General features: G+C 41.1%; 1 protein-coding gene across 1 annotated transcript in view; it reads right to left on the bottom strand.

Annotated features, from left to right (window-relative positions):
- The window catches only part of FBXL13 (F-box and leucine rich repeat protein 13), a 234,634-nt gene that overhangs the window by 153,184 nt on the left and 68,914 nt on the right, over positions 1-12,536 (bottom strand). Inside the window, 1 exon segment of the mRNA XM_057504965.1 lies at positions 4,653-4,669. Within this exon segment, the coding sequence (XP_057360948.1) occupies positions 4,653-4,669 (17 nt within the window).

Here is a 12,536-nt window from a genome sequence, read left to right as displayed (position 1 = left end):
TGGGAAGATTGATTATTTCTTTGACATATCTTCTTGTAGAGTAACTTCAGCATGGATAGGTTTTAAACGACTAATTAAATTGTGCACACACATTAACATAATAGGAATATAGTTACCTAACCAAAGCATACCTGTAATTACCAGCCATCTCCAGTGAAACCAAGAAAACCAGTTAGGCACCTTAGGCATTTGTGAAAACTTATCTATGATATGGTGGATATTGTCCAACTGAACTTGAACAGTCTGAGAGAAATCAGACAAATTAAAACAACCCATTCCTGGGGACTGTTCACATGCCATATGTTCTTTTAACAGTAAATAGTCTGTAGTTGTAAGAGTTTGGAGCACTACAATTTGCACTTCTCCAAATTCTTGGTTGAGTTCCAACAGTATAGATCCAGTCAAATTTGTTGTTTTACTGTATGCACAGGCCAGCTTAGATATCTCCTTCCTCATTCCCATGGCAAGTCCAGGAACCGGTGGGATGAGTGCATCTACAGCTGTAGCAGTGCGTGGATCTTTGTTGGGGATTTTTGATGATCATCTTCTGGCATGAGTCTTCCAGAGAGTGCAGATGTTGGAAGTTCTTTTTCATATCGTATCTTAGTTCATTTTCGGGGTAGCCCAATTACGCTTTGATCCTCTGTATAAACACAAACAGACCCTTTGCCTACACTTTTATATGCCCTTTATACCCTTGTGTAGAACTTGTTGGAGGTTACCACACAGGAACTGCCCTTTTTTTTTTTTTTGCTTTGTTTTTGGTATCACTAATCTACACTTACATGACGAATATTATGTTTACTAGGCTCTCCCCTATACCAGGTCTCCCCTATAAACCCCTTTACAGTCACTGTCCATCAGCATAGCAAAATGTTGTAGAATCACTACTTGCCTTCTCTGTGTTGTACAGCCCTCCCTTTTCTCCTACCCCCCCATGCATGTTAATCTTAATACCCCCCTATTTCTCCCCCCCTTATCCCTCCCTACCCACCCATCCTCCCCAGTCCCTTTCCCTTTGGTACCTGTTAGTCCATTGTTGAGTTCTGTGATTCTGTTGCTGTTTTGTTCCTTCAGTTTTTCCTTTGTTCTTATATTCCACAGATAAGTGAAATCATTTGGTATTTCTCTTTCTCCGCTTGGCTTGTTTCACTGAGCATAATACCCTCCAGCTCCATCCATGTTGCTGCAAATGGTTAGATTTGCCCTTTTCTTATGGCTGAGTAGTATTCCATTGTGTATATGTACCACATCTTCTTTATCCATTCATCTATTGATGGACATTTAGGTTGCTTCCAATTCTTGGCTATTGTAAATAGTGCTGCAATAAACATAGGGGTGCATCTGTCTTTCTCAAACTTGATTGCTGCGTTCTTAGGGTAAATTCCTAGGAGTGGATTCCTGGGTCAAATGGTAAGTCTGTTTTGAGCATTTTGATGTACCTCCATACTGCTTTCCACAATGGTTGAACTAACTTACATTCCCACCAGCAGTGTAGGAGGGTTCCCCTTTCTCCACAGCCTCGCCAACATTTGTTGTTGTTTGTCTTTTGGATGGCAGCCATCCTTACTGGTGTGAGGTGATACCTCATTGTAGTTTTAATTTGCATTTCTCTGAAAATTAGCGATGTGGAGCATCTTTTCATGTGTCTGTTGGCCATCTGTATTTCTGTTTTGGAGAACTGTCTGTTCAGTTCCTCTGCCCATTTTTTAATTGGGTTATTTGTTTTTTGTTTGTTGAGGCGTGTGAGCTCCTTATATATTCTGGACGTCAAGCCTTTATCGGATGTGTCATTTTCAAATATATTCTCCCATACTGTAGGGATCCTTCTTGTTCTATTGATGGTGTCTTTTGCTGTACAGAAGCTTTTCAGATTAATATAGTCCCACTTACTCATTTTTGCTGTTGTTTTCCTTGCCTGGGGAGATATGTTCAAGAAGAGGTCACTCATGTTTATGTCTAAGAGGTTTTCGCCTATGTTTTCTTCCAAGAGTTTAATGGTTTCATGGCTTACATTCAGGTCTTTGATCCATTTTGAGTTTACTTTTGTATATGGGGTTAGACAATGGTCCAGTTTCATTCTCCTACATGTAGCTGTGCAGTTTTGCCAGCACCACCTGTTGAAGAGACTGTCATTTCGCCATTGTATGTCCATGGCTCCTTTATCAAATATTAATTGACCATATATGTCTGGGCTAATGTCTGGATTCTCTAGTCTGTTCCATTGGTCTGTGGCTCTGTTCTTGTGCCAGTACCAAATTGTCTTGATTACTATGGCTTTATAGTAGAGCTTGAAGTTGGGGAGTGAGATCCCCCCTACTTTATTCTTCTTTCTCAGGATTGCTTTGGCTATTCGGGGTCTTTGGTGTTTCCATACGAATTTTTGAATTATTTGTTCCAGTTCATTGAAGAATGTTGCTGGTAGTTTCATAGGGATTGCATCAAATCTGTATATTGCTTTGGGCAGGATGGCCATTTTAACGATATTAATTCTTCCTAGCCACGAGCATGGGATGAGTTTCCATCTGTTAGTGTCCCCTTTAATTTCTCTTAAGAGTGACTTGTAGTTTTCAGAGTATAAGTCTTTCACTTCTTTGGTTAGGTTTATTCCTAGGTATTTTATTTTTTTTTGATGCAAGTGTAAATGGAGTTGTTTTCCTGATTTCTCTTTCTGTTGGTTCATTGTTAGTATATAGGAAAGCCACAGATTTCTGTGTGTTGATTTTGTATCCTGCAACTTTGCTGTATTCCGATATCAGTTCTAGTAGTTCTGGGGTGGAGTCTTTAGGGTTTTTTATGTACAGTATCATGTCATCTGCAAATAGTGACAGTTTAACTTCTTCTTTACCAATCTGGATTCCTTGTATTTCTTTATTTTGTCTGATTGCCGTGGCTAGGACCTCCAGTACTATGTTAAATAACAGTGGAGAGAGTGGGCATCCCTGTCTAGTTCCCGATCTCAGCGGAAATGCTTTCAGCTTCTCGCTGTTCAATATAATGTTGGCTGTGGGTTTATCATAGATGTCCTTTATTATGTTGAGGTACTTGTCCTCTATTCCCATTTTGCTGAGAGTTTTTAACATGAATGGATGTTGAACTTTGTCAAATGCTTTTTCAGCATCTATGGAGATGATCATGTGGTTTTTGTCTTTCTTTTTGTTGATGTGGTGGATGATGTTGATGGACTTTCGAATGTTGTACCATCCTTGCATCCCTGGGATGAATCCCCCTTGGTCATGGTGTATGATCCTTTTGATGTATTTTTGAATTCGGTTTGCTACTATTTTGTTGAGTATTTTTGCATCTACGTTCATCAGGGATATTGGTCTGTAGTTTTCTTTTTTGGTGGGGTCTTTGCCTGGTTTTGGTATTAGGGTGATGTTAGCTTCATAGAATGAGTTTGGGAGTATCCCCTCCTCCTCTATTTTTTGGAAAACTTTAAGGAGAATGGGTATTATGTCTTCCCTGTATGTCTGATAAAATTCCGAGGTAAATCCATCTGGCCCGGGGGTTTTGTTCTTTGGTAGTTTTTTGATTACCGCTTCAATTTCGTTGCTGGTAATTGGTCTGTTTAGATTTTCTGTTTCTTCCTGGGTCAATCTTGGAAGGTTATATTTTTCTAGGAAGTTGTCCATTTCTCCTAGGTTTCCCAGCTTGTTAGCATATAGGTTTTCATAGTATTCTCCAATAATTCTTTGCATTTCCGTGGGGTCCGTCGTGATTTTTCCTTTCTCTTTTCTGATACTATTGATTTGTGTTGACTCTCTTTTCTTCTTAATAAGTCTGGCTAGAGGCTTATCTATTTTGTTTATTTTCTCAAAGAACCAGCTCTTGGTTTCATTGATTTTTGCTATTGTTTTATTCTTCTCAATTTTTTTTATTTCTTCTTTGATCTTTATTATGTCCCTCCTTCTGCTGACCTTAGGCCTCATCTGTTCTTCTTTTTCCAATTTCGATAATTGTGACATTAGACCATTCATTTGGGATTGCTCTTCCTTTTTTAAATATGCTTGGATTGCTATATACTTTCCTCTTAAGACTGCTTTTGCTGTGTCCCACAGAAGTTGGGGCTTAGTGTTGTTGTCATTTGTTTCCATATATTGCTGGATCTCCATTTTGATTTGGTCATTGATCCATTGATTATTTAGGAGCGTGTTGTTAAGCTTCCATGTGTTTGTGAGCCTCTTTGCTTTCTTTGTACAGTTTATTTCTAGTTTAATGCCTTTGTGGTCTGAAAAGTTGGTTGGTAGGATTTCAATCTTTTGGAATTTTCTGAGGCTCTTTTTGTGGCCTAGTATGTGGTCTATTCTGGAGACTGTTCCATGTGCACTTGAGAAGAATGTATATGCCGCTGCTTTTGGATGTAGAGTTCTATAGATGTCTATTAGGTCCATCTGCTCTACTGTGTTGTTCAGTGCTTCCGTGTCCTTACTTATTTTCTGCCCGGTGGATCTATCCTTTGGGGTGAGTGGTGTGTTGAAGTCTCCTAGAATGAATGCATTGCATTCTATATCCACCTTTAGTTCTGTTAGTATTTGTTTCACATATGCTGGTGCTCCTGTGTTGGGTGCATATATATTTAGAATGGTTATATCCTCTTGTTTGACTGAGCCCTTTATCATTATGTAGTGTCCTTCTTTATCTCTTGTTACTTTCTTTGTTTTGAAGTCTATTTTGTCTGATATTAGTACTGCAACCCCTGCTTTCTTCTCACTGTTGTTTGCTTGAAATATGTTTTTCCATCCCTTGACTTTTAGTCTGTACATGTCTTTGGGTTTGAGGTGAGTTTCTTGTAAGCAGCATATAGATGGGTCTTGCTTTTTTATCCATTCTGTTACTCTGTGTCTTTTGATTGGTGCATTCAACCCATTAACATTTAGGGTGACTATTGAAAGATATGTACTTATTGCCATTGCAGGCTTTAAATTCGTGGTTACCAAAGGTTCAAGGTTAGCCTCTTTAGTATCTTACTGCCTAACTTAGCTCGCTTATTGAGCTGTTATATACACTATCTGGAGATTCTTTTCTTCTCTCCCTTCTTGTTCCTCCTCCTCGATTCTTCATATGTTGGGTGTTTTGTGCTGTGCTCTTTCTAGGAGTGCTCCCATCTAGAGCAGTCCCTGTAAGATGTCCTGTAGAGGTGGTTTGTGGAAAGCAAATTCCCTCAGCTTTTGTTTGTCTGGGAATTGTTTAATCCCACCGTCATATTTGAATGATAGTCGTGCTGGATACAGTATCCTTGGTTCAAGGCCCTTCTGTTTCATTGTATTAAATATATCATGCCATTCTCTTCTGGCCTGTAGGGTTTCTGTTGAGAAATCTGACATTAGCCTGATGGGTTTCCCTTTATAGGTGTCCTTTTTCTCTCTAGCTGCCTTTAACACTCTTTCCTTGTCCTTGATCTTTGCCATTTTAATTATTATGTGTCTTGGTGTTGCCCTTCTTGGATCCTTTCTGTTGGGGATTCTGTGTATTTCCGTGGTCTGTTTGATTACTTCCTCCCCCAGTGTGGGGAAGTTTTCAGCAATTATTTCTTCTAAGATACTTTCCATCTCTTTTCCTCTCTCTTCTTCTTCTGGGACCCCTATAATATGGATATTGTTCCTTTTGGATTGGTCACACAGTTCTCTTAATATTGTTTCATTCCTGGAGATCCTTTTGTCTCTCTCTATGTCAGCTTCTATGCGTTCCTGTTCTCTGATTTCAATTCCATCAATGGCCTCTTGCATTCTATCCATTCTGCTTATAAACCCTTCCAGAGTTTGTTTCATTTCTGCGATCTCCTTTCTGGCATCTGTGATCTCCTTCCGGACTTCATCCCATTTCTCTTGCGTATTTCTCTGCATCTCTGTCAGCATGTTTATGATTCTTATTTTGAATTCTTTTTCAGGGAGACTGGTTAGGTCTGTCTCCTTCTCTGGTGTTGTCTCTGTGATCTTTGTCTGCCTGTAGCTTTGCCGTTTCATGGTGATAGGAATAGTCTGCAGAACTGGGACTAGTGACGGCTGGAAGGACTTCCTTTCTTGTTGGTTTGTGGCCCTACTCTCCTGGGAGAACAGCGACCTCTAGTGGCTTGTGCTGGGCAGCTGCGCGCAGACAGGGTTTCTGCTTCCTGCCCGGCTGCTATGGAGTTAATCTCCGCTGTTGCTGTGGGCGTGGCCTAGCTCGGGCAGCTACTCCAAAATGGTGGAGTCGCGTTGGAGCAGGAGCTGCTGGGAGGCTATTTATCTCTGTAAGGGGCCTCCCTGCTCCCTGCAGCCCAGGGGTTAGGGTGCCCAGAGATCCCGGATTCCCTACCTCTGGATTAGGTGACCCGCCCTGCCCCTTTAAGACTTCCAAAAAGCACCCGCCAAAACAAAACAACGCCCACCAAAAAAAAAAGAAAAAAAATTTTTTTAATTAAAAAAAAAAAAAAAAGTTTTTAATTAAAAAAAAGGTGGTCTTTCATTTTTCTTTATTCTCCGGTGCCAACCTCAGGCCTCTGCTCTCCGGTCGGTCTTTCTGCCCTATTTCCCTAGTATTGGGGTCCCTATCCCTTTAAGACTTCCAAAAAGCGCTCGCCAAAACAAAACAGCAAAAAAGCAAAAAAAAAATGGTCGCGCACTTTTCTTATGTCCTCTGTTGCCCAGCCTCCAGTGCCTGCTCACTGTTCTTGCTGCCCTGTTTTCCTAGTATCGAGCGCCCTGCACTCTGGCCCAGATGGCTGGGGCTGAGTGTTCGGCAGTCCTGGGCTCCGTCTCCCTCCCGCTCTGCCTGCTCTTCTCCCGCCGGGAGCTGGGGGGAGGGGCGCTCGGCTCCCGCAGGGCCGGGGCTTGTATCTTACCCCCTTCGCGAGGCGCTGGGTTCTCTCAGGTGCGGATGTGGTCTGGATATTGTCCTGTGTCCTCTGGTCTTTATTCTAGGAAGGGTTGTCTTTGTTATATTTTCATAGATATATGTTGTTTTGGGAGGAGATTTCCGCTGCTCTACTCACGCCGCCATCTTCTGCCCCTCTCCCTCTTCTGAAGTTTTTATAGACAAGTATTGCAAGTACAACTCTTGTAGCCATTCCACCAAAAATCCCAATGATTAGCTGATATTTATCTTCAATCTAACAAATTAATCAGAAACTCAAACTTCTTGCCAGAAATGTAATTTCTGTAATTCTGGACATACCAATAGTTCAACTGACCTTAGCTAAGGAGGGGGAAGGAGGATGGGGAAGCTGAGACATCTCTGAGATTGTTTTTTTTTATCTTTGATAACTTTAAGATTCCTGGAATTAAAACTGATTTTATTAAATAGCCTTTCACAAATTAAAACATTGAGATAGGCATCACATTTACTTACTTTAAAAATCAAGGTCTAGTGAAGCAGTAGATGAATGGATAAAGAAGATGTGGTACATATACACAATGGAATATTATTCAGCCATAAGAAGAAAACAAATCCTACCATTTGCAACAATATGAATGGAGCTGCAGGATATTATGCTCAATGAAATAAGCTAGGCAGAGAAAGACAAGTACCAAATGACTTTACTCATCTGTGAAGTATAACAACAAAGCAAAAACTGAAGGAACAAAACAGCAGCAGACTCACAGAACCCAAGAATGGACTAACAGTTACCAAAGGGAAAGGAACTCGGGATGGTGGGCGGGAAAGGAGGGATAAGGGGATTAAGGGGCATTATGATTAGCACACATATGTAGGGGGGGCACGGGGAAGGCAGTATAGCACAGAGAAGACAAGCAGTGACTCTATGGCATCTTACTATGCTGATGGACAGTGACTGTAATGGGGTATGTGGTGGGGACTCAATAATAGGGGAATCTAGTAACCACAGTGTTGCTCGTGTGATTGTATATTAATGATACCATAATTTAAAAAATTGGAAAAATACATCAAGGTCTACTCAGGCTGTCATACTTAACACTTTCTATGATAAAGACATCTGGGAGGCGGAGCCAACATGGCGGCGTGAGTAGGAGAGTGGGAATCTCCTCCCAAAAACATATATACTTTTGAAAATACAACAAACACAACTAGCCCTAAAAGAGAGACCAGAAGACGCAGGACAGTGGCCAGACTGCAGCTACACCAGCGAGAACCCAGCGACTGGTGAAAGGGGTAAGATACAAGCCCCGGCCCGGCGGGACCCGAGCGCCCCTCCCCCCAGCTCCCGGCGGGAGAACAATAGGCAGAGCGGGAGGGAGACGGAGCACAGGGCTGCCGAACACCCAGCCCCAGCCGTCCGGGCCAGAGCGCAGACACAGTACGTGCCCAGGGGGCCCTGGATACTGGGGGAACAGGGAGTAAGACCTCTGAGCGGGTGCTGAAGCTGATGCCCCTGTGACAAAGAAAAGCGGGGGCTTTTTGAAAGTCTTAAAGGGACAGGGACTTAACAGCTTGACGGAAACAACCCAGGTCACAGTACAGCAGCTGGAAATTACAGGGAAAACCGGGTGCACTAACCCCCTGGGCAACAGCTCTGAGACCCCTCACGGAGATAAACAGTCAAGCAGCCCCCCCATCCATTACCCCACCGGGTGCTGCGAAAGCAGAGAAGCAGCCTGAGACAAATTCCGCCCACAGAAAGGGAAATTTCTCCCTTCCGGCCAGGCAAGACACAAAGACCCACTCTACACGCAATTACCCAACACAAGCCACTAGGGGTCGCAGTTGCCCCAGTAAAGAAAGGCCAGTAGCAAGTGAAAATTTTGGCCCTCCCAGCTGACAGTCAATAGCACCTGTCAACATGAAAAGGCAAAAAAATATGATCCAGACAAGACTAACCCAGACAGCTTCAGCATCTGCTACATCTTCCCCTGAGAAGGAACCTGGGGAGATAGATTTAGCCAGTCTACCTGAAAAAGAATTCAAAACAAAAGTCATAACCATGCTGATGGACTTGCAGAGAAATATGCAAGAACTAAGGAAGGAGAATTCAGAAATAAAACAAGCTCTGGAAGGACTTCAAAACAGAATGGACGAGATGCAAGAGACCATTAATGGACTAGAAAACAGAGAACAGGAACGCAGAGAAGCTGATGCAGAGAGAGATAAAAGGATCTCCAGGAATGAAAGAATTTTAAGAGAGCTGAGTGATCAATATAAAAGGAATAATATAAGAATCATAGGCATTCCAGAAGAAGTAGAGAGAGAAAAGGGGATAGAAAATGTCTTTGAAGAAATAATTGCTGAAAATTTCCCCAAACTAGGGGAAGAAATGGCCTCTCAGACCACAGAGGTACACAGAACTCCTATGACAAGGGATCCAAGGAGGGCAACACCAAGACACATAATAATTAAAATGGCAAAGATCAAAGACAAGGACAAAGTATTACAAGCAGCCAGAGAGAAAAAAAAGGTTACCTACAAAGGAAAACCCATCAGGCTATCATCAGACTTCTCAAGAGAAACCCTACAGGCCAGAAGAGAATGGCATGATATACTTAATGCAATGAAACAGAAGGGCCTCGAACCAAGACTACTGTATCCAGCACGGATATCATTTAAATATGAAGGAGGGATTAAACAATTCCCAGACAAGCAAAAGTTGAGTGAATTTGCCTCCCACAAACCACCTCTACAGGGCATCCTACAGGGACTGCTCTAGATGGGAGCACTCCTAAAAAGAGCACACAACAAAACACCCAACATATGAAGAAGGGAGGAGGAGGAATAAGAAGGGAGAGAAATAAAGAATCATCAGATTGTGTTTATAATAGCTCAACAAGCGAGTTAAGTTAGACAGTAAGACAGTAAAGAAGCTAACCCTAAACCTTTGGTAACCACAAACTTAAAGCCTGCAATGGCAATGAATTCATACCTTTCAATAATCACCCTAAATGTAAATGGACTGAATGCACCAATCAAAAGACACAGAGTAATAGAATGGATAAAAAAGCAAGATCCATCCATATGCTGCTTACAAGAGACTCACCTCAAACCCAAAGACGCGCACAGACTTACAGTCAAGGGATGGAAAAAGATATTTCAAGCAAACAACAGAGAGAAGAAAGCAGGTGTTGCAATTCTGGTATCAGACAAAACAGACTTCAAAATAAAGAAAGTAACAAAAGACAAAGAAGGACATTACATAATGATAAAGGGCTCAGTCCACCAAGAGGATATAACCATTATAAATATATATGCACCCAATACAGGAGTACCAACATACCTGAAACAAATACTAACAGAACTAAAGGAGGAAATAGAATGCAATGCATTCATTCTAGGAGACTTCAACACACCACTCACTCCAAAGGACAGATCCACCAGACAGAAAATAAGTAAGGACACAGAGGCACTGAACAACACACTAGAACAGATGGACCTAATAGACATCTACAGAACTCTACATCCAAAAGCAACAGGATACACGTTCTTCTCAAGTGCACATGGAACATTCTCCAGAATAGACCACATACTAGGACACAAAAAGAGCCTCAGTAAATTCCAAAAGATTGAAATCCTACCAACCAACTTTTCAGACCACAAAGGCATTAAACTAGAAATAAACTGTTCAAAGAAAGCAAAAAGGCTCACAAACACATGGAGGCTAAACAACACGCTCCTAAATAATCAATGGATCAATGACCAAATCAAAATGGAGATCCAGCAATATATGGAAACAAATGACAACAACAACACTAAGCCCCAACTTCTGTGGGACGCAGCAAAAGCAGTCTTAAGAGGAAAGTATATAGCACTCCAAGCATATTTAAAAAAGGAAGAGCAATCCCAAATGAACGGTCTAATGTCACAACTATCAAAATTGGAAAAAGAAGAACAAATGAGGCCTAAGGTCAGCAGAAGGAGGGACATAATAAAGATCAGAGAAGAAATAAATAAAATTGAGAAGAATAAAACAATAGCAAAAATCAATGAAACCAAGAGCTGGTTCTTCGAGAAAATAAACAAAATAGATAAGCCTCTAGCCAGACTTATTAAGAGGAAAAGAGAGTCAACACAAATCAACAGTATCAGAAATGAGAAAGGAAAAATCACAACAGATCCCGCAGAAATACAAAGAATTATTAGAGACTACTATGAAAACCTATATGCTAACAAGCTGGGAAACCTAGGAGAAATGGACAACTTCCTAGAAAAATACAACCTTCCAAGACTGACCCAAAAAGAAACAGAAAATCTAAACAGACCAATTACCAGCAACGAAATTGAAGCGGTAATCAAAAAACTACCAAAGAACAAAACCCCCGGGCCAGATGGATTTACCTCGGAATTTTATCAGACATACAGGGAAGACATAATACCCATTCTCCTTAAAGTTTTCCAAGAAATAGAAGAGGAGGGGATACTCCCAAACTCATTATATGAAGCTAACATCACCCTAATACCAAAACCAGGCAAAGACCCCACCAAAAAAGAAAACTACAGACCAATATCCCTGATGAACGTAGACGCAAAAATACTCAACAAAATTTTAGCAAACCAAATTCAAAAATACATCAAAACCATCGTACACCATGACCAAGAGGGATTCATCCCAGGGATGCAAGGATGGCACAACATTCGAAAGTCCATCAATATCATCCACCACATCAACAAAAAGAAAGACAAAAACCACATGATCATCTCCATAGATGCTGAAAAAGCATTTGACAAAGTTCAACATCCATTCATGATAAAAACTCTCAGCAAAATGGGAATAGAGGGCAAGTACCTCAACATAATAAAGGCCATCTATGAAAAACCCACAGCCAACATTATATTGAATAGCGAGAAGCTGAAAGCATTTCCGCTGAGATCGGGAACTAGACAGGGATGCCCACTCTCCCCACTGTTATTTAACATTGTACTAGAGGTCCTAGCCACGGCAATCAGACAAAACAAAAAAATACAAGGAATCCAGATTGGCAAAGAAGAAGTCAAACTGTCACTATTTGCAGATGACATGATACTGTACATAAAAAACCCTAAAGACTCCACCCCAGAACTACTAGAACTGATATCGGAATACAGCAAAGTTGCAGGATACAAAATCAACATACAGAAATCTGTGGCTTTCCTATATACCAACAATGAACCAACAGAAAGAGAAATCAGGAAAACAACTCCATTCACAATTGCATCAAAAAAAATAAAATACCTAGGAATAAACCTAACCAAAGAAGTGAAAGACTTATATTCTGAAAACTACAAGTCACTCTTAAAAGAAATTAAAGGGGACACTAACAGATGGAAACGCATCCCATGCTCATGGCTAGGAAGAATTAATATCGTTAAAATGGCCATCCTGCCCAAAGCAATATACAGATTTGATGCAATCCCTATGAAACTACCAGCAACATTCTTCAATGAACTGGAACAAATAATTCAAAAATTCATATGGAACCACCAAAGACCCCGAATAGCCAAAGCAATCCTGAGAAAGAAGAATAAAGTAGGGGGGATCTCACTCCCCAACTTCAAGCTCTATTATAAAGCCATAGTAATCAAGACAATTTGGTACTGGCACAAGAACAGAGCCACAGACCAATGGAACAGACTAGACAATCCAGACATTAACTCAGACATATATGGTCAATTAA

This window comes from Manis pentadactyla, chromosome 7 (genome assembly GCF_030020395.1).
Source record: "Manis pentadactyla isolate mManPen7 chromosome 7, mManPen7.hap1, whole genome shotgun sequence".
Lineage (NCBI taxonomy): Eukaryota > Metazoa > Chordata > Mammalia > Pholidota > Manidae > Manis > Manis pentadactyla.
This window is presented reverse-complemented; position numbering and strand designations above follow the sequence as displayed.